This window comes from Punica granatum, chromosome 3, assembly GCF_007655135.1.
Source record: "Punica granatum isolate Tunisia-2019 chromosome 3, ASM765513v2, whole genome shotgun sequence".
Lineage (NCBI taxonomy): Eukaryota > Viridiplantae > Streptophyta > Magnoliopsida > Myrtales > Lythraceae > Punica > Punica granatum.
Genome location: NC_045129.1, coordinates 6,093,846 through 6,120,961, shown reverse-complemented (window position 1 = coordinate 6,120,961; position 27,116 = coordinate 6,093,846). Strand labels below are relative to the sequence as shown.

Genomic DNA, 27,116 nt, shown 5'->3' with positions numbered 1-27,116 from the left:
AAAAATATTTTTAATTTTTAATTTTTTTAATTTTTTTAAAAATATATAAAAAAACAAAAAACAAAAAACAAAAAAAGAGTAAACATTTAGAAAAAAAAATTAAAAAAATTTTATAATTTTTAATTTTTTTAAAAAAATTTAAATAATTTTTTTATTTTTAAAACGGGTAAATTTTAACATTAAATTTTAAATTTTTATAAAATTATTTTTAAAAAAATTAAATTATTTAAAAATTTTAAAAAAAATAAAATTTTTAAAAATAATTTTAAAATTTTCAAAATTTTAAAATAAATTTTTTATTTTTTTTCTAAATTTTTACTCTTTTTTGTATTTTTTATATTTTTTAAAAAAATTAAAAAAATTTAAATTTTTAAAAATAATTTTCAAAATTTTAAAATTTTTTTTTTTTTTCAAAATTTTTACTCTTTTTTTTCAAAAATTTTACTCTTATTTGTATTTTTTTAATTATTTTTTGTATTTTTTTGGATTTTTTAAAATTTTATTTTGTCTTAAATGACGTTGCGCACTATGATTGGTTTCACGTAACAAAAATGACACATAGGACGCGCCACGTCAGCAAAATGTTAACGGCGTCAGCTCGAGTTGACGGTTTGTACCATCATGAAAAAATTTTGAAACATTTTGTATCATCATGTAGCGAAAAAAACTTTTTGGACCATCATGAAATATTTGTAAAACATTTTGGACCACCGGTGCAATTTACTCTAAAATATTTAAAAAAAATCAAAAGTTATTTCTCTTTTCTTATGGTATAAGATGCTGTTTGAGCTGGTTTGTATGAAATACGATTAATCCACCTCCTCATCGAGTCAAAAGTAGACTAATTCACTCTCGGTCTCGGGGATTAGGTTCATGGAATTACTCTTGTGACCTGATCCCAAAAGGACTTGAACTTGGTGGAGGTTGAAATACCGGATAGAACCACCAAGCCAATTCTTCTCTCTTCATCCCTAGCTAAAGCCATTTCTCTTTCATTCTTACAATAATTTCTAGGAAACAACCAACCCCTAGAAGGTATGGTTTCAAGCTCTCTTACCATTTTTTTTTTTCTCCCGCAGAAACCAAGTCCTTCATATCTTGAATTGGTCGCAGCTGCATGCATTTTATGCGTACCGCATTCATCCGTACGTTTTATGTCCATGAGGGGTGGCCAATAATTACCTCTAGAGCAAAAAGGGAAATAAAAGCATATATTCACGGCAAAAAGATTACCAAGCCTAGAAGTCGAGAAGTTGAGTCGGAATCCGGCCTTAAACGAAATGGAAAAAACATCCTATCGACATTACAAATTTGGCAACCGAAGCCTATATAAGTCGAGTTGGAATCCTTGCTAAGAAGTCCACCAAGTGGTCGGTCCATAGCAATATCCGTGTAAAGTAGTATATATGGTCATGATAACTAGATATTGGTCGTTGAGATTAGGTTTTGATGGTATCTATAACATGCTAGAGGCTTATCATCAAAGGATATATAATTAACTTAAGTTGTGACTATTTCTTGTTTACTTGCAAATACTCGATCATTTGATCAGTCAAGTTCTGCTAGAATTGTCAGGACTCACAATTTTGAGGTTACACGACCAATGAGCAAAATTCCACAACTTGGAACTTTTTGTTCTCCATTTTTTTTTTACGCCTCGAGACGATTATTATTCGACCAATGAAAAGGAGACATCGAACTATGTTCTCCGCAGGGCATGTAAAATATGAGCCATATAATACTTAACATACATATAATGTCAAAGACCAATGAGGAGAGGGAGTGAGAGCTCTGAGTCCAAGGCATGTTTGGTTCGCAAGATTTGATCAGGAACGGATTACATATTCCGCACGGAATACACAATTCGACGTTTGGTTCACAGGTCATGCGGAATACCTATTCCAGATGGGCCCATAATCCGGCTTTCACTCGGATTGAGGAAGCCTCAGGTGAAGATCCAGATTAGCTAAGGGGCATCCAGAATTGATGCTGAAAATACTAAAATGCCCTCAGCATTGTTCATTAATTTTAAAACGTGTCATCATTCTATCCCTGCAAATCCAAACCATAAGGCTCCTCAGCGAAGAACTCTAGCAACTCCTCTGTCGAGGAACTCCACTCCGACAGTGACTCCTCCATCGAAGCTCGACGCCTCAACGCCTCGACGACGTCATTCCTCTCGGCAACTCCACTTCGCAAGTGCCCGGTCGCTCGTCACCAACTTCCTCGCTTGAAGCAGCTAATCTTTGGCGCTCTGCCAAGGTAACGTGCTCGGTTTCTACCCCTCGATTCTGTTATAATTAGGCTTCTCCCGCTGCTCATCAAGTCCAAGCTTTCAATTTTGATTCTAGGGTAGTCAATTATCAAGTTTTCAGGTTAGGATCCTCGAATCAATTTTCAAGTTAGGTTTTTCGAATGTCCGGTAGGTTTTGATTTGGTTTTGCCGTTTTAGGTTGTCTTGAAGGCATAGCTGCGATTTTGATTCTTCTGATGTCAATTGTGCCGCTGCTACATTAATCTGAATTGGTGCTTCTGAACAATGTTATATACAAATTACAGGCATGGCATGCCATGTGCTTGAAAATTGAGCTTCACCCCTCTATGTTAAAATTCTCATCAAGTTCTTTGAGTTTTCAATCAAACGGAATAGTTTAGATATGACTCAACAGAGTGATCATATTGTTATTTGATGATATGATGATTGTGATTTTATTAGTCTAAATAATAGCTCATACACTTTTGACCTTCGGGGAAGATCCTCATATATGGTATGATCTCAAACATTGTAGGACAACAGGAGCAAAAGTTGGCGGATCCAGGCAGTCGAAGTGTCTCCGGATAGGTTTGAAAGCAGGAAGGCTCTCCTGGCTCAGTGGAGGGGATTGAGGGATGACGATCTCTCTAAAGAGACAGGGATTCTTGGATGTGTATTCGTGCACATGAGCGGTTCATCAGGGGCAACCAAACCTTCGAGGGTGCTCTAGCGATGGCTTGAGTGCGCTCTGAAGCTCTAAGCACGAGACGAGACAGTGACTTCAATTGGTTTTTATCAGTAAAACGAAATAAATTCTTCGTTGAGAGAGGATTTAAGCAAAACATTGCCTAGTACTTACTGCTCAGTTGATTCCTCATTTAGGAGAGAAAAAGATGTACTCTAATTATTTCACTTTTGGAATTTGACGCTCATAGATTATATTATTGGAAACAATTTATTTAAGAATCATCTTTATTTCACAAACAGATTTGCCATAGCTAAGTTGCTATCCATTCTTGCGATCACGATCCTAGTATGAATTTTACAGTATAGTCAATCTGTGTTTCATTATTTACTTTTCAATTATTTAAATTGTTTATTTTTTATTAATTATAAAAATAGATAATTATGCTTATTAAATTAATTTTATTAATAAACACAATTTTTAGTAATTTAATTAAAATATTTAGTTTTTAAAAATTATTTACTTTTACATTTTTTAAAATGTTTATTTTTTATTAATTATAAAAAATGCCATCAAAGTTATCTATTTATCTTATAAAACCCATTATATTTAGCATGAATGGCATTTATGTATTTTTACCATATTCTTGTTCTTTTTATTCCTTATTCAATTCAATCAAATATCAGAATTATAATTCTCAGTTTTACTATTCTCTCCAACCAAATAAAAAAATTTCATCAGAATGTCTATTTTATTCCCTATCTATTTTATTCCCTATTTATTTTAATCCTGCGAACTAAACAAAAGGGCCCAACAATCCCTCTTCTGATTGGGGGGTGTTGTACTCAAAGCCTGCCTTTCCTTTCCATTGAATTGGGTGGGACCTCATATGAGCATGAAAAGCTCAGCAGAAAAAAAGATGGTTCTTTCATATAGCAAACAAAATAAGTGCATCAAACGAACCCACAATAATCATTTTAAGAATAATAAGGTGGTGTTTGGTTTTATAGTAGGATTTTAGAATTGTGATTTTGATTTTGATTTTGAGTGGTATAAATGGGACACACCCTTTGATTTTGTAAGAGTTATATTGTTTTGTTGTGGGAAAAAGTAATATAAATGGGACCCACTCTTTGACTTTGTATGAGTTATTTTGTTTTGTAGTGGGTAGAATTAAGTTAGAATTGTGATTCTAAAATACAAGTCTGAAAACAATCGGAGGCTAATAATAGCATGGAGGAAGAAGGGGGGAGGAAAAAAAAAAAAACCTATAAAGGGGTTCTATTCATTAAAAGGACTGATGGAGAAGTGTGGAGATAAGGAACATGTTTGAAAGTGATATCCTGTTCTGTCGAGGACAATTGGTGAAGTGACTCTAGCTTCTTTCCACTGTCCATTTCCCTTTGGATGCATTATGGCGGACCTTGTCTTTAGTTCCACTCACTCAATGCCCCCCCAGTCATTATCATTTGAATTTTACCCCCCACTCCCACTGTCTGGAATGAAGGCTATAATTTACTATGAATGTACTCTAGAATTTAACGTTGGCACGTCGCCTTCAATCTTAGATTAAGGGTTACTCATAGAATACCCATCTTGTATGACCATCCAACGTGAATATGGTTGGAGTAACTAAAGAGTTATATTATTGACAATATTATTGTTTTGTTGCACATTTACTTACGACAAGAATTAAAAAGGAAAAAGAAAATCAACCTTACATTTAATAACGAAATTAAATTTGATTAAATCTAATTTGAGGAGATAAAGAAAAAATAATTGAAAAAAATATGTGAAAAAATTTAAAGAATAAGATAAAAAAGTAATTATTATATTGTTAAATTAAGAAAAAAAAGTATTAAAATTGAGAAAAAAATATTGAATAATTATAAAAAAATTACTTGTAATAATATATATAAAAAAAAGTACGAGAAAAAATTTACAGAAAAAAATAATTATTATTATTGTTAAATTGAAAAAAAAGTAAAATTTTATTTTATTTTATTTTATTAACAAACACCTTTTATGAAATTACAAAGTGCCCTCAATTCCTTTGTCATCGTCAAAGACCGACTTTTGATTTTAAACCTTGTACTGAAGATAAAATTCATCTGCTGGGATCCAGACTCAATTTTGTTGCTAAGCCATATTCTCATGATTAGCAAAATCTAAGAAGGTATAATGCACAACTACATGCTTTCATTTAGTAATCAATAAATTTTAAATTCGATAATTGATTAAAAAAATTTCATATCTCTTTATAAACTATTAAGATTTTTTTTTCCTTCATATTAGGCCCACGAACTCTTGGTAACGGAAAAAAAATCATTAGAATTGTGAATGTAATCAATTAGCTACTCATTCTGCTCCTTGAACAGCCCCTACTAAGTTTCGTAACCAGAAACAAAAGGAACGACAATGGGGAAAAGAACAAAAATAGTATAGCTAAGAGAGAGAGAGAGAGAGAGAGAGAGAGAAGTGCTGAGAAATTCTGAGAAATACAACACAAAGCAACAAGAGAACAGAAGAAGAGAAACCCACCAACCAACTAAGAGCACCCTCCACTTTCATCTCTCTCTTCCTTCAATTTCCTCTCTCGGGGGCTGGGAATATTGCATCTCCTGTCTCTAAGGAATTTGCCAAAAACACAAGAAACCTTTTTCCATACACACTCGTGCCATTTCCCCTTAAAAACATAGAACATTTTGATCACCATCGCCATCAGCCAGACCACCTACATAGAGGTATATATGTTAAAAGAGAAGAAAGCTACATCCCATCCCATCCCCCCGAGCGTTACCTCATAATAATAGCAAGCAGTCTAAACCCCCGAAAGGGAAATTGTTTCTAATTTAATGTAACTAATAATGTACATAGTCTAGCTAGCTAGGAGAGTTAGAAGTGCCTACATAGGCCCAAAGTTTCCTCAAAATGGTGCGGTTGACGACCTATGGAGTGTGTGCTTCTTGGGAAGTTGAGAAGCTGCTGCCATACATAACTGCATGCACGCACGCCCAACAAATTTCACATTTTTAGTTAAATCCAATCCAATCCCCAGGTCAAATATCACCATAAACAATCAATATATATATATATACATAAGTGATTTTACATGACGGTTTCCTATTCTGTCATTCAAGATTTGGTACGATAGAATGGAAGGAGAATGAAATGAAATTCACCACGCTAAATGCGAGTATTTTATACAGTTTTATCCCATTTTGTTTCCCTTTTTTTGTACTAAACATTCGGTAAATTCTTGCAAAGTACATACATGACCTTTGTTAGGGTTTTCATTTGATGACTTTTAATTAAGCGAGCAAAACAATGGCCATATATCCTTCCTTCGTGGTTTGCACTTTGCAGAAGAGAGAATCAGTTTTATCTCTTGTTCATTATTGTCGATAACATTGGACGATTTTTCTCGTCGGCTATTTTCTAAGGAGAAATTCCGTTAAATTTTATTTTAATTTCTTCGTATACGGAATTTCATCTCTCGAGTGCAATGGGGCGGGGATATGTACCTGTTCCTGCTGCTTCTTGAGCTTAGCGTTCTCTTCCATCAAGTGTGCCACTTCCAGCTCCAACTCATTCGTGTATGCCTACCAAGAATCACCAAAAAAGAAGAAAATGAGGCAACAAAACTTTCAACAAATTAAATAATTTAATTTTTTTTAAAAAAAAAAAACTTACACATGCACCAATCCTATTTCTTTCTTAGCCAGAAAAGAAATTGTTCCATTCACTAGGGCAGGAATAGAGAATGCAGTTCCATTAGGAACACGTATCACAAGCACAATATTCCATAACATTCCGGGGTGGCACGCACACGGGGCGGTGCAGCTGAGAGACAAGTCAAGGAATGAGGGTAATTCAAAGGACAATTCTTGATTGGCCCCGCGAATGACCCGTGTGGAATCGATCCCTATAAGCATGCGAGTCGAGGATCATCCCCAGGATCATAACTTCTAGCTAGTCCACGGGCAGATAGCGATGTTTCTTTCGATACAATATTGTGTCATCCCCTGATCGGCTTAAACCTTTAAATGCGGCAGTGCTAGAAGACAGGAGAAAACCCCGAGCTTACCTGCTTTCGGGCTCGGGAACGGGCGGCGGACTCCCGGTTCTTGATCATCCTCTTGTGCAACCGATCGCCCGACCCCGAGTCGGAATCCGTGCCCCGCTTCTTCGACCCGAAGCAGGGTAAGACCGGGGGGGAGTTCGCCAGGCCGTCGAAGGGGCAGCAGTTGAAGGAGCCGGAGGAGACGTTGGCTAGGCCGTTCTGAAAGTGGGAGGAGCCGCTGGACGACCGGAGAGGGCTGGAGCTGTCGAGGAAGTGGAACTCCGGGCCAGAGTTCAGCCTCAGAACGGTGACCGGCGCAGGATTCACTCCAGGAGAGGATGAGAGGGAGGACCCCAGGCCGTAATGGCTGGCAGGGTGGCCGAGCATGGCGGTGGGGGGAGGGGGACCGAGGAAGTCCTGGAATATCATGCCCTCTCGACCGGCGGCGGAGGGGTGGTTGTGTTGGCCGGGGTGGTGGGTGTGGGGATGTTGGAGGGGGGAGGGGTTGATGTCCTTCCAGAGCTCCTCCATGGTGGACGTGGGGCTGGCGGGGATGGTGGCGGAGGAAGTGGTGGAAGTGGTTTGGGGAGGAGAGAGCGCCGACCGTGAGGAAGAGGAGGCCGAGGAAGGAGGTGACACTGGGTTTTGAAGGATTTGTTGGGGTTTAGTGGGCCTTGTTGATGACGACATTAATTTTTTCGTTCGACGAATTAATTCATTTGATTCATTAATTGGTCCACGAAGAGACGGAGGCCGTTTGAGAAGGGGGAAGAGGGAGGGGGAGGGAGTAGAGAGGAATTTGATGGGTGGGAAGTTCAAAGGGGTGCATAGCGAAGTGAAAGATAAAAGATAAATCTTATAACTAGTAAAGAATCAACAAATCAGGATTAGTTCAAATGATTCAACTTTAGTTATTCTTAAGTAAGATTTGGAATTATAGTTTGTAAATAGAAAAAAAAAATCAAATTGAAAGAGTTTTACATCTCGATGGCTGACCGGACTTGAAATTCTCGATGCATATGTTCTTCTCGAAAGCACGTTAGGAATCTCCACCCGTCCCTACTCGAAAGAGGTATCCTTAGCTCCGATCTAGTTTCACTATTGTCACCCTATCGTTCTTTGGGTGTTTTCACTCTGAATTAGTCAGAACCTCAAACTTTTTTATTTTTGCACAAAAAAAAAACATGCCATGGAAACTTTTAAGCATGATTTATGGCCAATATATATTGTTTAATCAACTTCATATATATATATATATATATATATATCGAACCAAAAATATATTGTTATAAAAGATTAATCCAATGGTATATTGGAGTTGTTTCTTTCTAATTACAACGAAGATTTATAAATTTAATAAAATGAAATATAAATTCTAATAATTAATAAAAATGTATGGATAATCCCACTAAAAGAGTCAAATCTGAAACATTTTGATTATCGGGGGTAGTACACCATTATGCTACTCCCTCTTATTAGAGTCATTTCTTTAAGAGAGGCAAAAGTTCCCCTGATTTTATTCATATAATTACAAAAGAATATTATTATTAAAAGTTGCATTAATCTAATAATTTTTTCTTGATGTACGCTACACTTGATATTTAGAGGCTTAATGGCTATTGATTAATTCAGTTTTGAACCAAATCGGCTCATCAAGGGTAAAATTCTCCTACTTGTGATATTTTCTTCTTTTCTCACTTGCAAAACTTGAACCCTCTATCTTATTTGAGAGAAAGAGGTGTCAAATTACTTGAACCAACTCATATTAATATAAGCCTGAGATGTCTTATCTAAATTCCATGTGAATTAGTCGAAATTTATTGAAATTTTAGATACGAGATATTACACATTGAAAAAGAAAAAGAGCGGGCTTTACTCAATTGGGCAAGTATTTCACAAAGAAATGAAGATAAAAATGGGTGGTTTGCGAAGTGGTAAGGTAACTTTAACAACCAAATTTTAAAAGTTGCAAGATGTAAATTTGAATATGATAGAATTCGAAAGAGCAAAAGGCTGATCAGCATCTGGGTAAATTGTCCATAATCGGAGGATCTACGACTAAAGGTAAGGTAACTTTAACAACCAAATTTTAAAAGTTGCAAGATGTAAATTTGAATATGATAGAATTCGAAAGAGCAAAAGGCTGATCAGCATCTGGGTAGATTGTCCATAATCGGAGGATCTACGACTAAAAGCACACATAATTTGCGATTTTTCTTTTCCTGAAATGACAATAATAAGACTCTACTAATTATTCTCTTCGTGCACACAAATTAGTAATTATCTTCACAGGACTAAAAAAAATATGTTGACAAAATTTAGCATAAGAGAATATAAAACAACGAATTGTAATGGGAAATCATTACATATTCTAAAAAACAATATCAAGTTGTTTTACAATGTAGATCTTGTTGAACATATAATTTTTTTTGAAAAATGACACCGTACATCACAGTGTGAGAAATAATTTCACCCCACATCATATTTTCAAAAAATTTCATGAAACATCACGAATATTTTTTTAAAAATTTCATCGCACATCATATCGTTAGTTTTCCGTTTAAAATTGGATTGAATAGTAACGTTACGCTATTTTCGAGAACACTATTGCACAAAAGAAAACTTGAATATTTTAAACGAAATTAAATGAAAATTGTAAAAAAAAAGAAAAGAAAAGAAAAGGCAAGGGCTGATAGGGAGAAGAGGTCGAGGGGCCTCGCTAACCACTTGGCATCCCCGCCGGTAGCCGACCCCCTAGCCAGACGGCAACCCCAATTGCGAGGTTGACTGCCGGCGAGGGGGCCCTCGACCCTCCCAATTTGGGGGAACCTGCTTCCTTTTTCCTTTCTTTTTTTTTTTTTACATTTTTCATTTAATTTCGTTTAAATCCCTCAAGTTTTCTTTTGTGTAATAATATTCCTGAAAATGTCGCAACATTACCATTCAATCTAATTTTTTATGGAAAAGTAAAGATATGATATGCCGTGAAAATTTAAAAAATTTCGTGATGTATCGTGAAATTTTTTTAAAATATGATGTATGGTGAAATTGTTTCTTAAATTGTGATGTTTGGTGTCATTTATGGAACATATAGTTAGTTTGACTCTTTATTCAGCAAAAAAAAAAAAAAAGACTCTCGCTCGAGTTCTCACTCTACTATCCCATTATTTCTATTCTTTTTTATGGTATATGTTCATAGCTTGGCCTGCTTACTAGCTATTATTACTTGGTTATTTGGTATAAACAAATAAAAGAAAACCTCCAATTAAATCGCCCGTGCATAAAAAAACTTACTACACGTTTTTTTTTTTTAGTAATATTACATGAAGTTTCTTTCAACTCCGTTTTCATTGAGTTATAGGCCAAATATTACATTTTCTTCTCTGAGAACACTCCTTTTTCTTCCTTTCTTTTTCTTGTTTATTTAAGTGCATGGTGAGAATATGGTATCAAACTTTATTCATTTCCAAGGTCTAGTGCGCGAGATGTTTCATTAGTCGATCTGATGAATTCATAAAAATTAGAGAAGAAGAATCTTTGGACGCACGTACTAAGGACCCAAGTTATAGTACTCTTGTGACCATATATAATAGGGAACTCATCCGATCACATGTCGGAACCGGTTCAGTTGAATATAGTCGACTACAAAATAAAAATAGTCGATTGGAACAAAGTGCAGTCTACTATGTTACATTTTCAGTCGACTATGTTCAACTGAACTGGTTTCATCTCGAGACTAGATAAATTTTCACCATTGCCAACTAAGTTACTATTATTTTTTTATACAATCAAATTTGACTTAATTTAAATTTACTTTACTTTTTTATTAATTCAACAAAAAAATCATTATATTTCTATTGTTTAAATTTTCTTTGAAACTTCTTCTTATATATTATTATAATTAATTTTTAAATACTAAATTTTCTTAATTATTCAACACTTTTTTTCAATTTTAATTTTTTTTCAATTTAACAATACAATGATAACTTTTTTTATTTTCATCTTTAATTTTTCTCACATACTTTTGTCTAATTATTTTTGTCTTCATTTTCTCAAATCAAATTAAATCAAACTTAACTTTATTACCAAATACAATGTTATCGTACATCTATTTTGCTTTTTCTAGGATAAGATGACAATGCTAATAGGCCTTTTTCACCCAGGTGCATGGTATCATGGTCCACTATGAGAACAGTTTCATTTTCATTTTCCAAATTCGTGGAGGAGAAGCTTTGAAAAGTCCCTACTCCAATAATACTAGTATCTCTAACAAAAATGAGTGCATAAACATTAGTTTCCTTTCAGAATACAAGAGAAGTTACGAGTCGGGTATGAAAAAGAAAATGAAAGAGTACGAAATATTCAACTAACGAGAATCGGGATCCCAACTCTTTAGTTTGAGATCGAGACTCCAGGAGAAAAACTAGTATACTCAACCTTCATTATCACACTAAAGAAAACCCTACTCTCTCTTCAAAAGATAATTATCTCAATTATTTACATGACATCATTAAGTTTTCTTTTTTCTGACCTGCCGACTCCAATTCTCTATTGGCCCCCACGCTCTTTGGTACTCCTCCCAATTTCAGCGATATTTATGCCGCTTACAAAAATCCAAAAGGAAGGATATTATTTATTTATTTATTTATTTTCTTTTGCTTGGACCTAAGACAAAATTGTACTTCTGAATTGAGGCAATCTAAGCCGCAAGATCAGCTGGATCTTTTTTTTAATCAATAAGCATGGAATTTTTGAGTCATTAATAATAAAAGTGAGTCCAAAGTATAATCATGGATGCCTTAAATCACCACTGGAAGAGGGAAAACCCTCAAGATATTAACTACTTAACCGAAAAAAAAGGGAGGTAAACATAACTTTGTATTGTAGCGAAGGACAGATATACACACCAAAGTCATATAGAAAGAGGGGACCAATAAAAAATGTAAAGGGTGGACTCTTATCATTGTTCACCTAAGTTGAATTGGATTAGATTCGTCGAATCAAGTCATTCATGTTTGGATTAGTTTCATAATTATTATAAGCCGTTTATATTAATATGGAACCACCATCAAATATCGATTGAATAGTGAACTTCTCTTTCCCCGGTGGAGGGGATGATTGAATAGTAAACTTTGACCAGGATCCAACCAAATTCCAGTTGAAGGGCCATACATTATCATCCTCCCTCCTTTCGCTTTGCCCAAAGAAAGAGAATAATGAAGTACTCTGTTAATGCTTTCAAGGAAAAGAAGACAAAAATCTCACTCTGATTTAGAATCGAGATAAATCGCACTCGATTTTTTTATTTGGAACAATTAATCCCCATGTGATTTGTTCCGTTAGACATAGGGAGTTATGACGTTAATTTTTTTCATTTTCAATCTTCACTCTTTATCTTTTTAATCATTTTGATCCTAAATCTTTTTCTTTTATCATTCATATCCTTAACTTTTCATTTTATTTCGTTTTAGTCCTATAACGAAAAATCGAAAGGGAAGGGGGTCGGGGCCGCCAATCGGCGACCCCAACCCCTAATCGACCGGGGACCCCGAGATTTAGGATCAAAATGATTAAAAAGTTAAAGATTGAGGACTGAAAATTGAAAAAAAATTAACACCATAATCCCCAATGTCTAACGGAGCAAATCACATGAGACTAATTATTCCAAACAAAATAACATGATGCGATTTGTCTCGATTTCAAACTACAAAGGAAGTTTTTGTTCTTTTCCCTACTTTCAAATAACAAACGGGATTACATAAGGCCCTTCTATGTAGCTCTGCGGTGGAAATTCCTCGAAGATCTGGAGCAATTATCTGAGGCTGAAAAAGGATTTATGAATCATCTGAGGACCTTTTTCAACCTTCACCAGGGATCCTTATGGCCGGCATTAAATTACAAATCAAGGCTCTAGAGGACCTGGCTACTCTGTTTGAACTGAACGGTTGGCTATTTAGCCACAAAAAAAAAAAGGGGGAACTGAATCATTGGATGATTTTCCATCATGTATTTTTCAGTGATTAACCCGAGAGGTTCCATTTATTGTTTTTGTTTTGTAATTTTCCAGAGCATTTTTCCTTATCTTTCAGAGTTATGAATGAAATGTAATTCTCGTTACTACTAAGAAAAACAAACAAGATTACATAAATGTCCTTGGCAATTAATTAAAGCTGAGAAAGTGGATTCGAGCAAGATCGTAACTTTCAAAATATGGTAATTATCTTCCGAGCCCATCTCATCATTTATCTAGCTATTTATCAATCAATTTCCACGAAATTTAAAAGGAAAACCAGAATCGAAATATCCATTAACTATTTGTTTGTTCCTTAATTTTCATTGGAAATTAGTCCATCCAGCTCACTCTTTTCTTTTATCTGTTGAAATCTATCATACATTCACTTAAAATACATATCCATATAACATGTATTGCTTTGAAAAATTTTCAATTATTCTCCTTACGACTCAAAATAAATTAAATTATAGAAAAAGCAAGTCAATTATTAGAGATTAGTTTATTTATTTGCATGTGTCATACATACGAGTGAATGGCCAATGGACTGTAAACTAACCCTTTATCTATATTATCATGCATGCTGAATTCTAAAAAAATTATTATGGAGCTAGTATAAAAAATTTCACAGACGGAAATCAAATTTAGAATTTCTTGACCCCAATTCAAGAACGAATGTCATTGTATTGAATTGTCTATGAATATTATTGAAACGGAAGCCATGTTTACAACCTCCTATAGATGACAACGTATAAAACTCATTTTTAAACTAGCGTTGCTATATTGTTGCCATGTGGTAAGTATATCACTGTCGATGGGATATATTGATCTTACTCAATGGGTCCAAACACACAATAAGATTAAGGGAACTGGTGGGTCCATTTGCAATGTATGAAGATATTTCGTTAGTAAATGAGACGAGGTACATATAAAGGCAGTGAAGTGCACATAGAGAGTCGAGCCAAAAAAAAAAAAAAGAACGTGCACTTAGAGAGGATAACAGAACTTTATGTCACAATCTTATCGAATTTTTTTTTGTTTCATACCTTTTCAATTTGGAGCTTAAACTTCATTATTCGATGATACCACATGTAGGCAATTGCATGGCATCCCGTCATTGTTATACGCTTAACCTTTGTGTGTATATATCTTACAAATTCTCTGATCCAAAAGAAGGATTAGGAATCAACCTTTTACAAGGACCGCCGGAAAGTGGATGCCGTCAATAAATGTAAACCTTTCTATATCGCATGTGATATATATGCTTCAAATTGACCAAATGAGGACTACTAGCATATATCCGTTATATAGTTCGAAATTAACTACGTATATGTTGTTATGTAGGCAAGAATGAACTGAACTTTAGGAGAGGATCAGCACCATCACAATCGGAGGAGGTCCACATTATTATAAGAAACTACTCTAGGAAAATTTTACTACCCCTTTTCACGTCGATCTTTTAATATATATTTTTAAAATTTTTTTGGATCATTACTCTGTGGGCGAAAACGGGTGGGTACGGGCGATTTTTTACAAAATATTTCGGTCCCCGTTTATTTCAAATTGATTTTTGTAGAACAAAAGAACCATCTCAAAATCATTTGTGAGTATAGAAAACCGCCTGCCCATGGTTTCGGTTTTTTCAAGACCAATGTGGAAAAATTATGAGACCGATTGAAGAAGTTTGAAAACGATCCAGAATCGCGAAAAAAAAAAGATCGAAATTTTCTTTCTTTTTTCCTCACAAATGGATATAGATATATAATAACTGTACAACATAATTATTTTTTCAAAAAATTAAACAATCTATGAATGATTTTAGTGAAAAAATATATAAACATGTATAAATATATGTACTTTCAAGTGGGTTGGGGTACCGCCGGATTTTTCGGTCGGTTCCCATTATGATTTGACTGATTTGCGTAGGGAAGTCTGTCGAGTTGAGTGAAATTTATAGAGCTAGCTGGAGAGAAATTAAAATTGAAGAAAGTTATATTTTTTCAAGCCCCAATTGTCTCAAACAATATTGGTATAAAAAGAACTACTGACAAGGACATGCGCATGCATAGAGCGGGGCCAAAAGCTTGTTATAGACATATCTCCCGTTTGTTATGCGTTCACTTATATGTACTTCGAGATGTTGATGACACATGGAATGCAAGAATGATGGTGAATATATATATAATATATACACACATATGTATGTGGACAGACAAGAGGTCAAGTCTAACCGATCATATGGCCGACCGCAAAAATCAAATATCTCACCAAATTCAAACATCTATGATCCATTTGGTTTCAAAGTTAAAGTAACTTTAATTTTGATTGTGGAAAAAAATAAATAATTATATAGTGTGTTGAGTTAAAGTTAAAGTTAAAATTTTTGACTTGAAAAATGTATATTTTTGTTGTGTAGTGTGTTGAGTAAAAGTTAAAGTTAAAATTTTTGTAATTTTAACTACGAAACCAAATGAAGTGCTAATGCTTGAGCTGCGGAACAAAATAAGGGGCAATGCTATGAGTGTTTGCCCATTTTCGACTTATTCTTCAAATTAATTCCCAAAATATGTGCTATTTGAGACCATTTGAGTTTCTTTAACAGATTGCAACAAAATTAAATTAAATTTAATTTAATTTAATTTAATTTAATTTGATTTGAGGAGATGAAAATAAAAATAATTGAGAAAAAGCACGTAAAGAATTTAAAGAAGAAGATAAAAAAAATAATTATAATTTTACGATACATTCATGGGTGATTGTCACTGCAATAAGCTACGTCTCCGTCTTGATGTGGCTCAATGGCTATTTGAAGTTGAAATTGCGGGGTTGATTTTCAAAAAATATTCATTGAATATCACACATGGACGTGATTATGACTAACGCATATAAAAATTACAGTTACAATTCATAAAATTTCTCTGCTCACACGTGTCGTTGTTTGATTGAGTCACGTTCATTGGTTTCATCATGCATTCACGGCTGCTCCCTGCCGCCACCGAGGCGCGAGAGAACGCGTCAGAAGAAAGACGCTCTCTCTCTTTTCTTCCGTTTCCGTTGCACTCCATCTCTCTCTCTCTCTCTCTCTCTCTCTCTCCCTCTCCTTCTTCTTTATCTCCCTTCTGCTGCAAACCCTAGCTAGACCCAGACCAGACCAGACCAGACCAGCCATAGAGAGAGAGGGAGAGGGAGTGGCAGTGGCATTAGAGATTCTCTCCTCTTCACTTCCCTTTTCCTCTTCTACTCTACTTTTCACTTTCCCATGCCCTATTCCCCATCTGCATTGCATGCAGATACATTAGACATGTTTGAGACCTTAGTTTTACACAGAGGATCAATTGGAAACAGGCTTTCCCTCAGAGTCCTCAATCACTGTCACTGTCACTGTTCTTTTGGGGTGGAAATAGAAATAGCAACCCTTTCTTTCTTCTTCTTCTTCTTCCTCAACCAGCAGTGTAGTTCCTCATTGGTTAGTTTCATATTAAGTAAGTGGTTGTGTCGTGGGAGGGAGAGAAGTAGGAAAGGAAACCCTAGAAATAAATAATATAGCTAGCCCCATGTCACGTTTGCAGCCCTTCTATTTTCCTTTCCATTTCTATTTTCTACTATGGCCATTTAAAGAGGTATGCATGGTCTCATCTGGGACTCCTTTAACTGCAGACATTTCCTATTTCTTCTCTTTCTCCACCCCCATTGCCTTTTGCAAATAATTAACATGAAATTATATGAATATATGTCATGCTTGTATACATATGTATATATATATAGGGGAACCTTCATATAGCTAGATAAGCCTGCACTGATTTGGCTGGGAAAATTTACGGAGCGTTTAATTTCAGAGTTAAAAATAATTTTAATTTTAATGGTGAAAAATAATAAATATTGTGTAGTATATTGACTTAAAATTAAAAGTTAAAATTTTTAATTTGAAAAATATGTATTTTTATTTTGTAGTGGGTTGATTTAAAATTAAAGTTAAAATTTTGTGATTTTAATCGTGAAAGTAAACGGGCCATTAGTATTGTATCTAATTGACTGATATCTAGTGGCCATATCAAAAAATTATAGATGCGTACAGTAATTGTAATTGATGTCATCAATTCATTGTATATATGGAGATATCGGCACATGCCCTCAACAAGAACGGAACATGTTTCCAAGGTGCGGTACTTCGCAGGAATGTGTTTGGCACTCTTCGGTTTTAGTGACGTGAGAGATTAAGCCCGATAATGCTAGATGTACTTAGTAATTGATCTTGTGACGTACGCAATATGATCATAAAGCAAAGTGTGCACGGGAGAAATGATCATCAAAATATATGATGCAATATGCCATATGGAAACTTTTTACCTAAATTTTTATTAGTCCATTCACAAAAAATACTTAGGTGATTCACCAGAAAAAAAAATGTTATTTAAGGAAATATCCAAGACGGCTTAACTTCCGAACAAAATCATTAGAGGCAGTTAGGAAGAACTAACTAAAGAAATATGACGTAATTAAAATTGGTCCCATCACGTGATCAGGGGCGAGCGGGAAAGTTTTTCTCACTTGCTGATGTTCTCTTTTTTTCTTCTAATTTCCACATTAAAAAAACAAAAAGAGTTGCTGCTCCTTTCATTCGGGGCTTCTATGCAAAATAACGGGTAATCCGATTGAAATCTCGGTCCAAATGATCTGATCGCTAACAGTGATTGACCCGTCCCTGATAAAGTGATTTCCTCTGTCAATAATTCAATGAAATATTCCATTTTATCACCGAAAAAAAAATGAAATATTCCATTTAATTAAGATTCTAATTTGTAATTAACAATGTTCGGGCCTGTCTCCTATGTTGTGCAAGATGGAGAATTGATCATCGTGGTTTTTGTCCGATAAAATATGATCGCATGATTTTTCACAAAAAAGAAAAAGAAAAAAAAGATCGGTTGATTTAAAATCCACTTTCGAGAGAGGGGGGGGGGGGGGGGGGGGGGGGGGGGGGGGGGGGGGGGGGGGGGGGGGGGGGGGGGGGGGGGGGGGACTTTGAAGATCGAGTGCTTGACCAGAAATAGTCCGAAAGGCTTCCTAGGTCGGACAATAATTGGTATAGTATAACTATGTTCCACTAGCCTTGTGCTTATAAATCTATATACCCTTTTACTGTGATCTTATTCGTTTGATTTTACAATCAAATTTTTAAAATGTAAACTTTCATTTTAACTCTATTCATTACACAATAAAAATCAATAATACAATCATTATTTTTCTCTTTTTCTTCAATTTTTTTAATCATTTAATTCAATTTTTAATATTAAATTCTCTCAACTATTCATTACTTTTTCACGTTTTTTTTTTCTTTTTCATAATTCAACGATACAATCATTACAACCCAATTAAAATCAAAATTCAATTCTACTTAACTTTAAAACCAAATAAACTATAATTGTCAATGCTTTCAACCATAAAAAAAAAAAAAAGAAACAAAAGTTAATGCTTTCTTTTAACATGCGTAGAACATAAAAGGCATTTGAGAGGTTTCGGTTGGTTGTGCGCAGGGATGGGCCAAAGGAACCGAAGAGTTCGGTCATTCAAAATATTTACATAGAATTATTCAAATTTTAATAAAATTATTATATTTATCCTCCCTAATCCGAAAAAACCTATTTGCTCTCTAAAATCTCGCCCTTTCTAAATCTAAATTCTGGGTTCGCCTCTGGTTGGGAGGGAACCAAACAGTTAAATCGGGAAGGAGTTTGAACAGTGGAATTGGAACCATGTTTTGTCCTGTTCTGTTTTGTTCTTTTTCTTGGATTGAAAATCAAAAGATTTGGGAGAAGAGAAAAGGACTCTGATCTGACTTAAAAATTTGATCGGGACAGCTGTCACCTCTGCACCACACTGCCCAACTCTCTTGCATTTAACGCCTTCTGAAAAAGGACGACATATCTTCTCTCTACAGAGCCATTTTCAATATATATTTTTCATTCATTTTTGCGTACTTATTAAAAAAATTACGAGAGAGAGAACGCATCCTAAGAAAGTTGAGATTGTGTTGAGTTTTAGAATTGCGTAGAATTAAGTTTTGATTTTAATTGATTTTTAATAATTATATGGTTGAATTATGAGAAAAAAATGTGAAAAAATAATGAATAGTTGAGAGAAAATAATGATTGTGTTGTTGAATTGTAAAAAAAAAATTGAATAGTTGAAAGAAAATAACGATTGTATTGTTAAATTGTGAAAAAAGTAATGAATAATTGGAAAATTTTAGTATTAAAAATTTATTTAAATGGTAAAAAATTTGAAAAAAACGGAAAAAATAATAATTGTATTATTGAATTGAAAATAAGTAAAATTAAATGAAGTAGAGTTAAAAAAAAATTGTAACCAAACGGGCCCTGAGATACCCGCGTGCAACTCACTAGGACCCCGATTCCCTTGATTTCTCATAACTTCAGCCTTTCGATCCTAAACTGTCAAGTTTAAACTTGCCGATATTGATATACCATTATTCTCACAAGCATGTTGTAATTAAATATATCTATCCTGATAAAGAAAAGAGAAAAAAAAAACCCTTATGTAATGTTTGGCCGATCGGAGAACATATGATATAAGAGGAGTATGAGAGATGATTTAAAACCTAAAAATTAAAATTATCATAATAAGATGTTTGGAGCAAGTGAAGGTTTAGGATTAGGCTATTAAGGTGAAACGAAACGAGTGCCCAAAATTTATTTTAAATTTGAAATAAATAAAATGAAAAAATATATCTCATAGCACAACATTTTGCTTTACTATCGATTTTATCACAATCTTTTAAAATTACACTATATAGCGCAACGTTTTATGGTATAGTGTCAATTATAGCATGATTTTAAATTTTTCGTGAAAATTAAACGGAAGTCAAATGTGGAGCACACGTGGATGAATAGTAGGCAAGACTCTTGCCATACGCGGAATAACTCATATTCCGATTCGCCCGACACTCTTTTACCCACTCGACTCCCTCACTATCAATGCTCGAATTTCATTCCCGCATCTTCACATACAAAATTGCTCTTTTTGAAGAATGAAAAAAATCACATATTGAACTTATTGCAGTTCATATACTGAACAATGGATGAAAAATTATTAGAAAGAAAGCAAAAGTTAATACTAGTCAAATGAAATGCAAATCTTAATTCGTTTTCTTTTATGGGAATAAAAGAGTGAGAAGTATGAAGAGACTGACAAGCTCGTGAGTAAAGAGTGCAGAGAAAGGGCAAAGCGCGAAACTGAAGAGAATTTGGGGCTACAGTGGCGAGAGATGTGTAAGGATTCGAGAAATATGTGAAGAAGCGAGAATGAGATTCAGACATTGATGGTGAGAGAGTCAGGTGGGTAAAAAGACTCCGAACAGGTTGAAATTTGGGTTATTACATGTAGCAAGAGTCTGGGTTACTATTCATTCACGATTAGCCTCCCGTTTAATTTTTATGAAAATTTTGATATCATGATATAATTGACACTACACCCTAGACGATATGCTATATGAATAATGATCAAATTAGATTGAAAGTATGTAGTTCTGATTTTTCTGGTAAAAAAGAAGAAGATAAGAGTCCGGATTATTCAGAAATTAATCAAATCATATGTACTGATCATTGTAATCTCACATATCCTGCTATCCTCCACGAGAATTATGATTTATTGGCAAAAAGGCGAAGAAATAGATTTGTCATTCCATTTCAATCGATTCAAGTACGAGAGAAAAAACTAAAGCCTCATTCGGATATATCGATTGAACTACCCATAAAGGGTATTTTTCATAAAAATAGTATTCTTTCTTATTTCAATGATCCTCGATACAGAAAAAAGATTGTAATAAAATTAACACAAAAGTAAAATATTATGTTATGATCGATAGTACATTCTAAACGATATGTTATATAGTGCAATTTTAAAAAGTCGTGAAAGCAAAAAATTGTGTCATTGCATATTTTTTTTTCTAAATATAATAATGTTTTGAAATTAAATTAAATATTTTTAAAAAAATCGAAAATAGAAAAACAGTGAACATAATCCGTGTGGGTCAGCGGCGCTCGCGCGCCGGCCACCACCTTCCCGGCGAGGTCGCCGTTCTGCCCACAGGACGTGCTTCCAGCTCCCTCTGCTGCCGAAAACCCAGTTGGATTCATTTTGTCGGAAGAACCCTTCACCTTTTTATTAGTCAGATCACCAATTAATCAACCGCATCTAATCTCTTGAACTTGTTCCACAGAATCAAACACCCAGAATAGATAAGCATACATCTTTGCATAGACATATCGGAGAGAAGCACTTTGAGAGAGAAACAGAGGGGGAGAGCTTACATGAAGCGATTGCGGTTCCCGATGGCCTTGAGGTCAAGAACTTGAACGACGAGCTCCGGGACGTCGCCTGCAGAGTCTGGTGTCGGGTTCGACCATATGATGGATATCGCATCTGGGGTCACCGTCTTCGCCATTTTCTCTCTGCCCCACCTCCTCTTCCTTCTTCTTCTTCGCTCTGAGTGAGAACATGGAACAGGCAAGCACAGCTACTGTGCAATGGCGTCCTCTGGGCACGCCAGCGACCTTGCAGGGAGGTGGTGTCAAGCACCCGAGCGCCGCCGCCCCTCTCAGTCGCCAATCCCGAGCAGGCAAGCACGGCTACTGCGCAATGGCATGTTTTGTAAATTTGAAGAGAAATCAAGGATATTTTCGTCCTTTCATTGTTTCTATTATCCTAATCCGGGCTCAACCCAGCTCCTGGGCCGGATATGGGCCTTAAGGAGTACCCCTGTCCAACCCTCCCTGATTTCCTATCCTAGACGCCATCAAACCCCGGATGAGGATTTGAGAAATTATATCCAATGATATATCTGGTCGACCAAACATGCCATTTGTTTATTTGGTGAATCAAAAGAAGATAAACTGATATGCAACCGTTTGGCCTGTGCTCACGTGTCATATATTACTAAGGCAAAAGAGTGATCCTACCTATGTTATCATATCGTAATATATATATATATATATATATATATATATATTTGCACCCAGAGATCTATCGTAGGGGATAACCATGAAATACATAAAGAACAAGGATCTGATATGCATAGACTGTCAAGATAAATATAAGATCAACATGGAAGATTTATTCAGAAACTTAGCCCATGATGGGCCGAATGGAGTACATGAGGTTTAAGAAAACAAAAGAAAAAGACATTATAGGATGAAAGGAAAAGGAAAGAGTCTGTAAGAACTCAATCCATGCTTACACTGGAACTTACATACAGAATGGGGGTTGGAGGATCCGGGTTATGGGAGCCGGATGATTACATGTGAGAAGAAAAGAAAGAGAGAAAAGGATTATGTGTTGCGGAAGTGCCCTCCTCGATGCTGGAGGAAGAGCCCTTTTATAGGCGGTGGTTGATGCCTTGTAGCTGTGCAGCCCTGGACTGTGCACACACATGCGGGGTTCCTGTTGACTCCAGTGGGAAAATACTGTAGCTACTGTGACCTTTTTTGTCGCAAATAGTGACAGGAGGTTGCTTTATGTCGGGCACGCTCGCCGAAAGGTTTTTTGTCCGTTATGATACCACTGTGAGTAGTGGTGGGACGCTTCCGGAGATTGCGCTGATTATGTGAGGCATAGCCTTGTGAGCCGAAAGGTTTTTTGTCCGGTAATGATCCACGAGCTGTTGCAGTGGGCAGACGCTCTCGGTTGCTGAGGCTAGCAATCAATATTGACGATGAGCAATTTGGGAATCCAATAAGAACTCCTCCTCGAACTTATCAATCAGGAAATCATGTCGTGTGTTGAACCCTGGTTGAGCTGGTAAGTCGATGAGAGAGATATGCAGGAAAACCCTTTGGCAGTTACCTGAGAACTGGAGAATGTGCTCTGGGTATCGACGCCAGTACCATTCGTTTACCTGAACCCAAGCTCGCCAATTGCTAATCTGGTTGGTTATTGGTCCGTCTGCTGACCAAAACTTTGCCTCCGGAGTGAGAATGCTTCTTGAACTTACCGGAGAGATAAAAATGTAATGGATAGCAGGTTGGACTTTTATGGGGGAAATCCACTCTGGGGGAGAGGATTCAATGCTGATGAAGAGGCTGGCCGATCGACGTAAGGACTTTTTGATCAAGCCCCAAGCATTATCTCCGAAAAGAGATTGATACTCTGGTCGATGTTCATCCTCTGATTTTAAGATTATGAATTTGAGAATTCCGTATTTCAGAAGATCACAAAAATCGAAATGGTGGTTATAAAATTTATCTTTGAAAGGGAAAACATAAAAACTTATCATGGGGATCGAGAATTCCAGGATATGTCTGCAACCATTCATGAGTAAGATATCAGCCCTTTCATAAGCATCATCCTCCTCGTGTTGATCGCAGGATTGTGGAAAATCATTTTGAAAGTGATTTTTTTTTCCCAGTTCCAAAACCATCCGTCAATTCCTTTTTGTGAACAAGCACAGAACTGAAGGAGTCTTTGAAAGAAGGAAATCATGGTTGTAGTAAAATCCTGAAGACTCGTATCTGAAATTTTTAAGACAATATCATCAGGAAGTTTTTCAGTCATGCTTCCGATGAGGGGAACCGCTGACTGATTTATCGATGGAGTTGATAAGGACTTCAAATCCTGCTTTAATTTTTTATTATCATTATTAAGAGCGTCTTTTTCTCTGAGGCATGACTCAGAAAACTCTAAGACTTTTATTCTTTCTGCACAGAGGCTTTCGATTCTTTTTTGAAGCCTTCATTTTTTTTTTCCAGAATATCTCTCCTTTTTTCACTCTTTTTCAATTTTTTCATCAGAGCATGATTTTCTCTTTGCATTTATGCAAAGTGCTCTGTGAAACTATCGAACTCAACTAACCTGTTCTGTAGGAAAGCTTGAGCCTAAGCTTTTTGGAGGGATAGCTCTTGTTGCAGCAAATCGATTTTTTGGCAAAGTTCCTGCTGCAAGGATGCTTTGCTGTTGCCTTGTTCCTCCATGTGAAGGACCAATGCATTTATGGATTCCTCACCCTTTTGAGGATTCTTTATGGAGGCCCATAAATTATCCAAGATGAGTTGTTGCCTGGGATCAGGCCGCTAAGCCGTGAGGCTGGACTTTATGCAGAATCGCTTCTTATGAGGAAGAGGCAGATCCTGATGTTTATGTGTCTTGTTCCTGGAGGAGGAACTTTCGTCAACCTGGTCAAACCAGGGGAAATCCATGTTCCTGTATACAGACATGAAACAATGGTTATGGCAGATTTATGTTTAAATCGACGACTACTGGTTCCTGGTAGAGATAATGGCCAATGACTAGCTCATAATCCTCCCGGGTTTTTAAAGTGGAGTTAATATGCAAAAAACATGGTTTTTTATTGCAACAAGGAAGGTTCTTGCAATGCTTGTCAAAATAAGCACATAACACATTGGATACAGGATGATCAATGAGGGCACAAATATTATGGATGTATGATGTGTAGATACGATCCATAGAATATGTTTCCCCGTCCTGTATGTCATTTTGTATCTGATCAAGACTGTTATCTTGTAATAGTTCAAACAGCCAATGGTGTAACCACTCTTGAGCAGATTCCACGGCCATTTCCTGCAAAAGATGTTTTAGTCTGTTTTGTAAATACATTTTTCAGAGACAAAATGGAATTTTATTTTGGTTCCAAGCTTGTGCGTCTCTATGCCAGATGAGGTGACAAGAAACGGTTTTAAAAGTTGGATGAAAGGGGTTCCTAGTATGACCTTATGGCTAAGGTTTTTCACTAGGAGAAATGATGTTTTGTACCGGACTCTATTCTGTTCAACTTCTAGTTCGCTCAGCTTATACTGGATATCGAGCTTGGTGCCACTAACCGAAGAAAGTGATTCAGTTGTTCTTTCATAGAATCTGGCAGGAATGAGTTGTTCATTAATACAATTTTCATCTGCACCTGTGTCAAACAGAGCAGTTGCATCAACAAACAGATTATGGTTTATGACAAGCGTGACTCTGATCAACCATCTGTTAGGAAATGGTTCTCCTGTTATGGCCAAGTTTTCGGACTGGCCATTTTTCGTTTGGTCCAGGGCCAGAGTTTCCTCTGGGTTTTTGTCCTGATTTATGAAATTCTGATCAGAGCTAGCTGAGGGTTTTAGTGCCCCAGTGAATAGCTCTTTCAATTCAGCAATTATCAAGGAATGCTATTGTTGCTCAATCTGGAGGCAAATAACTTCATTCCTTAGAATTTCAAGTTCCTTTTGAGCATCAAACGAGGTTTTTTGAGCTCGTTTCTGATCTTGCCTTTTAAAGATCTCAGAGAGGTTGTAATTAGGGGTTTTGATCTCGCCCTCGAGAGTGCCCTGTTTCAACTTTTCCAGATATTGTTTTCTTAACAGAGGGTTATCGATTTGTTCTGCTATTTCTAGCAAGAATTCTTGGTCCCCGGTTAAGACATTTAGCGATTTTTCATCGGATGACCAATCAAGCTCATCCATTTGCAGACCTTCTTCACTCGCAGATGAGTAATCTGTATCAGAGTCAGAAGATTCTATTAACAGATTACAGATTTGACTTTTTATGTCATCATCAATTTCCAATTGATGAATCTTTTTGTTGAGATAACAATATCTCTGGGTATGGCCAGTTTTTCCGCACTTGAAACACTTAAAGGGGGAGTTGGATTTTTCTTTACCCTTATTAGTGGGAAGTGGTTTTGAGGGAAACCTGGGTCTTTTATGGAAATGTTTGGGCTTATGTTTTCTGCTGCAGTCCCCACTGCAGGTTTTGGTTTTTTTGGCCTTTTTGTCGATCTGAAAAGAGGGATCGAATTGCTGGCAAAAATTGCCAAGCTCTTTCCTGGTCTGGGCCTTTTCTTTCTTCAATTGTTTTTGGAGCTTGTGCTGAGTACACATTCGAATACCTTCCTTATGGATGAAGCTGATGAGTTCTCCATAACTCAGTTCTTTGTAAGGTATCTGGCCATGGTTTATGGATTTGATTTCGTTTCGGACTTGTTCTCCTAACAAGGTTGGCAGACCTGCTAAGAATTTTTCTTTCCAAAACGGTTGGTTACAATCCTCCCTAGACATGACCCTAGTGAGGAAGGTATCTTTATACTGCCTGAAATCAGACAGTCTTTTACATTTTAGGTTTGACAGCAACTCTAGGTTTTTATCTTTGAGGTGTGAGGGGTCTCCTACGAAGTGCTGGGAGATGGCAAAGACTAGGGTTGCTACTGCGTCAGGGATGTCCTCGTTGTTAGCATCCCAAATGATCTCTCCAGATTCATCTGTCTTGAAGCTGGTCAGGATTTCATTTTGTTGGAAAAGTGATAGGTAATTATCCCACCAACCTTTCAATTGGCCAGTGAACCCTGCTATTAGCATGTGTGCTATGGCTGGGTCAGACAGTCGCGTTTGGGTTTTATAAGCATTTGACACCATTGTCATTTGCTGCAAGACGCTGAGTAGACTGTCCGTCTATGTTCCACTCATATATGGCATTGGCACTATACCTATTCTGGACAATATTGGGTTTTTCTTCCAAAACTAGGTCTAGTGCACTTATGGTAGTGTAGTAGGGTTTTTGGGGTTCCTGCCACACTATTTTGTCGAGCTCTCCAGTTTTATCGATGGCATTGACATTCGAGCCCTCAGACTCTTGTGTCTTATGTTTAGCTGCTTTCAATGGTGTTCCAGGCTCTATTCCTGACAAGGGAGTGTCCGGGATAATCATTTTAGGCAGACTCATGGAGGTTGATTCTTTCTGGAGATTTATGTTTTTTATTCTTCTCTCTAGCTCCTGGTTAAACTCTTGTCTCCTAGAGATGGGAATCTCATGGGGTTTAAAGGGAGGTTTTCTGAGAGTTTCAGTAGGTTTTGATTGGTTTGGACGACTAGAGGTCCCTACCTGGTTAGAAACAGGCTTGGTGACTTCTTGTTCTATCCTATCCAACTGGGAACCTATGGTGGAAAGACACTGGTTGGTGAAGTTATTTTGTTCAAAGATGTTTTTAATATCTTTGGGGGCCAGTGAATCATCCACTTTCTTTTTGAAGGGAGAAGCTTTGATCTCCTCATTTTGATGGGGAATTATGATGGTACCTAAGGGATGATGTGTTGACTCA

At 36.1% G+C, this 27,116-nt stretch overlaps 1 protein-coding gene and 1 long non-coding RNA gene across 2 annotated transcripts; one reads left to right on the top strand and one right to left on the bottom strand.

Moving 5' to 3' along the window:
* The first annotated feature begins 2,041 nt into the window (after positions 1-2,041).
* LOC116199115 lies at positions 2,042-3,234 on the top strand. Its single transcript, XR_004155468.1, has 2 exons — positions 2,042-2,262; positions 2,790-3,234. It is a non-coding gene; the product is annotated as an uncharacterized LOC116199115 (long non-coding RNA).
* Positions 3,235-5,306: 2,072 nt separating this feature from the next.
* LOC116199234 (protein FD) lies at positions 5,307-7,746 on the bottom strand. The gene is made up of 4 exons (XM_031529530.1): positions 7,027-7,746; positions 6,464-6,541; positions 5,849-5,937; positions 5,307-5,673 (listed from the first exon to the last, which is right to left on the bottom strand). Exons 1-3 carry the CDS (start codon positions 7,690-7,692, stop codon positions 5,866-5,868), a joined length of 816 nt encoding a protein of 271 aa, XP_031385390.1. The 5' UTR covers positions 7,693-7,746; the 3' UTR covers positions 5,307-5,673; positions 5,849-5,865.
* Between the last annotated feature and the right edge of the window lie 19,370 nt (positions 7,747-27,116).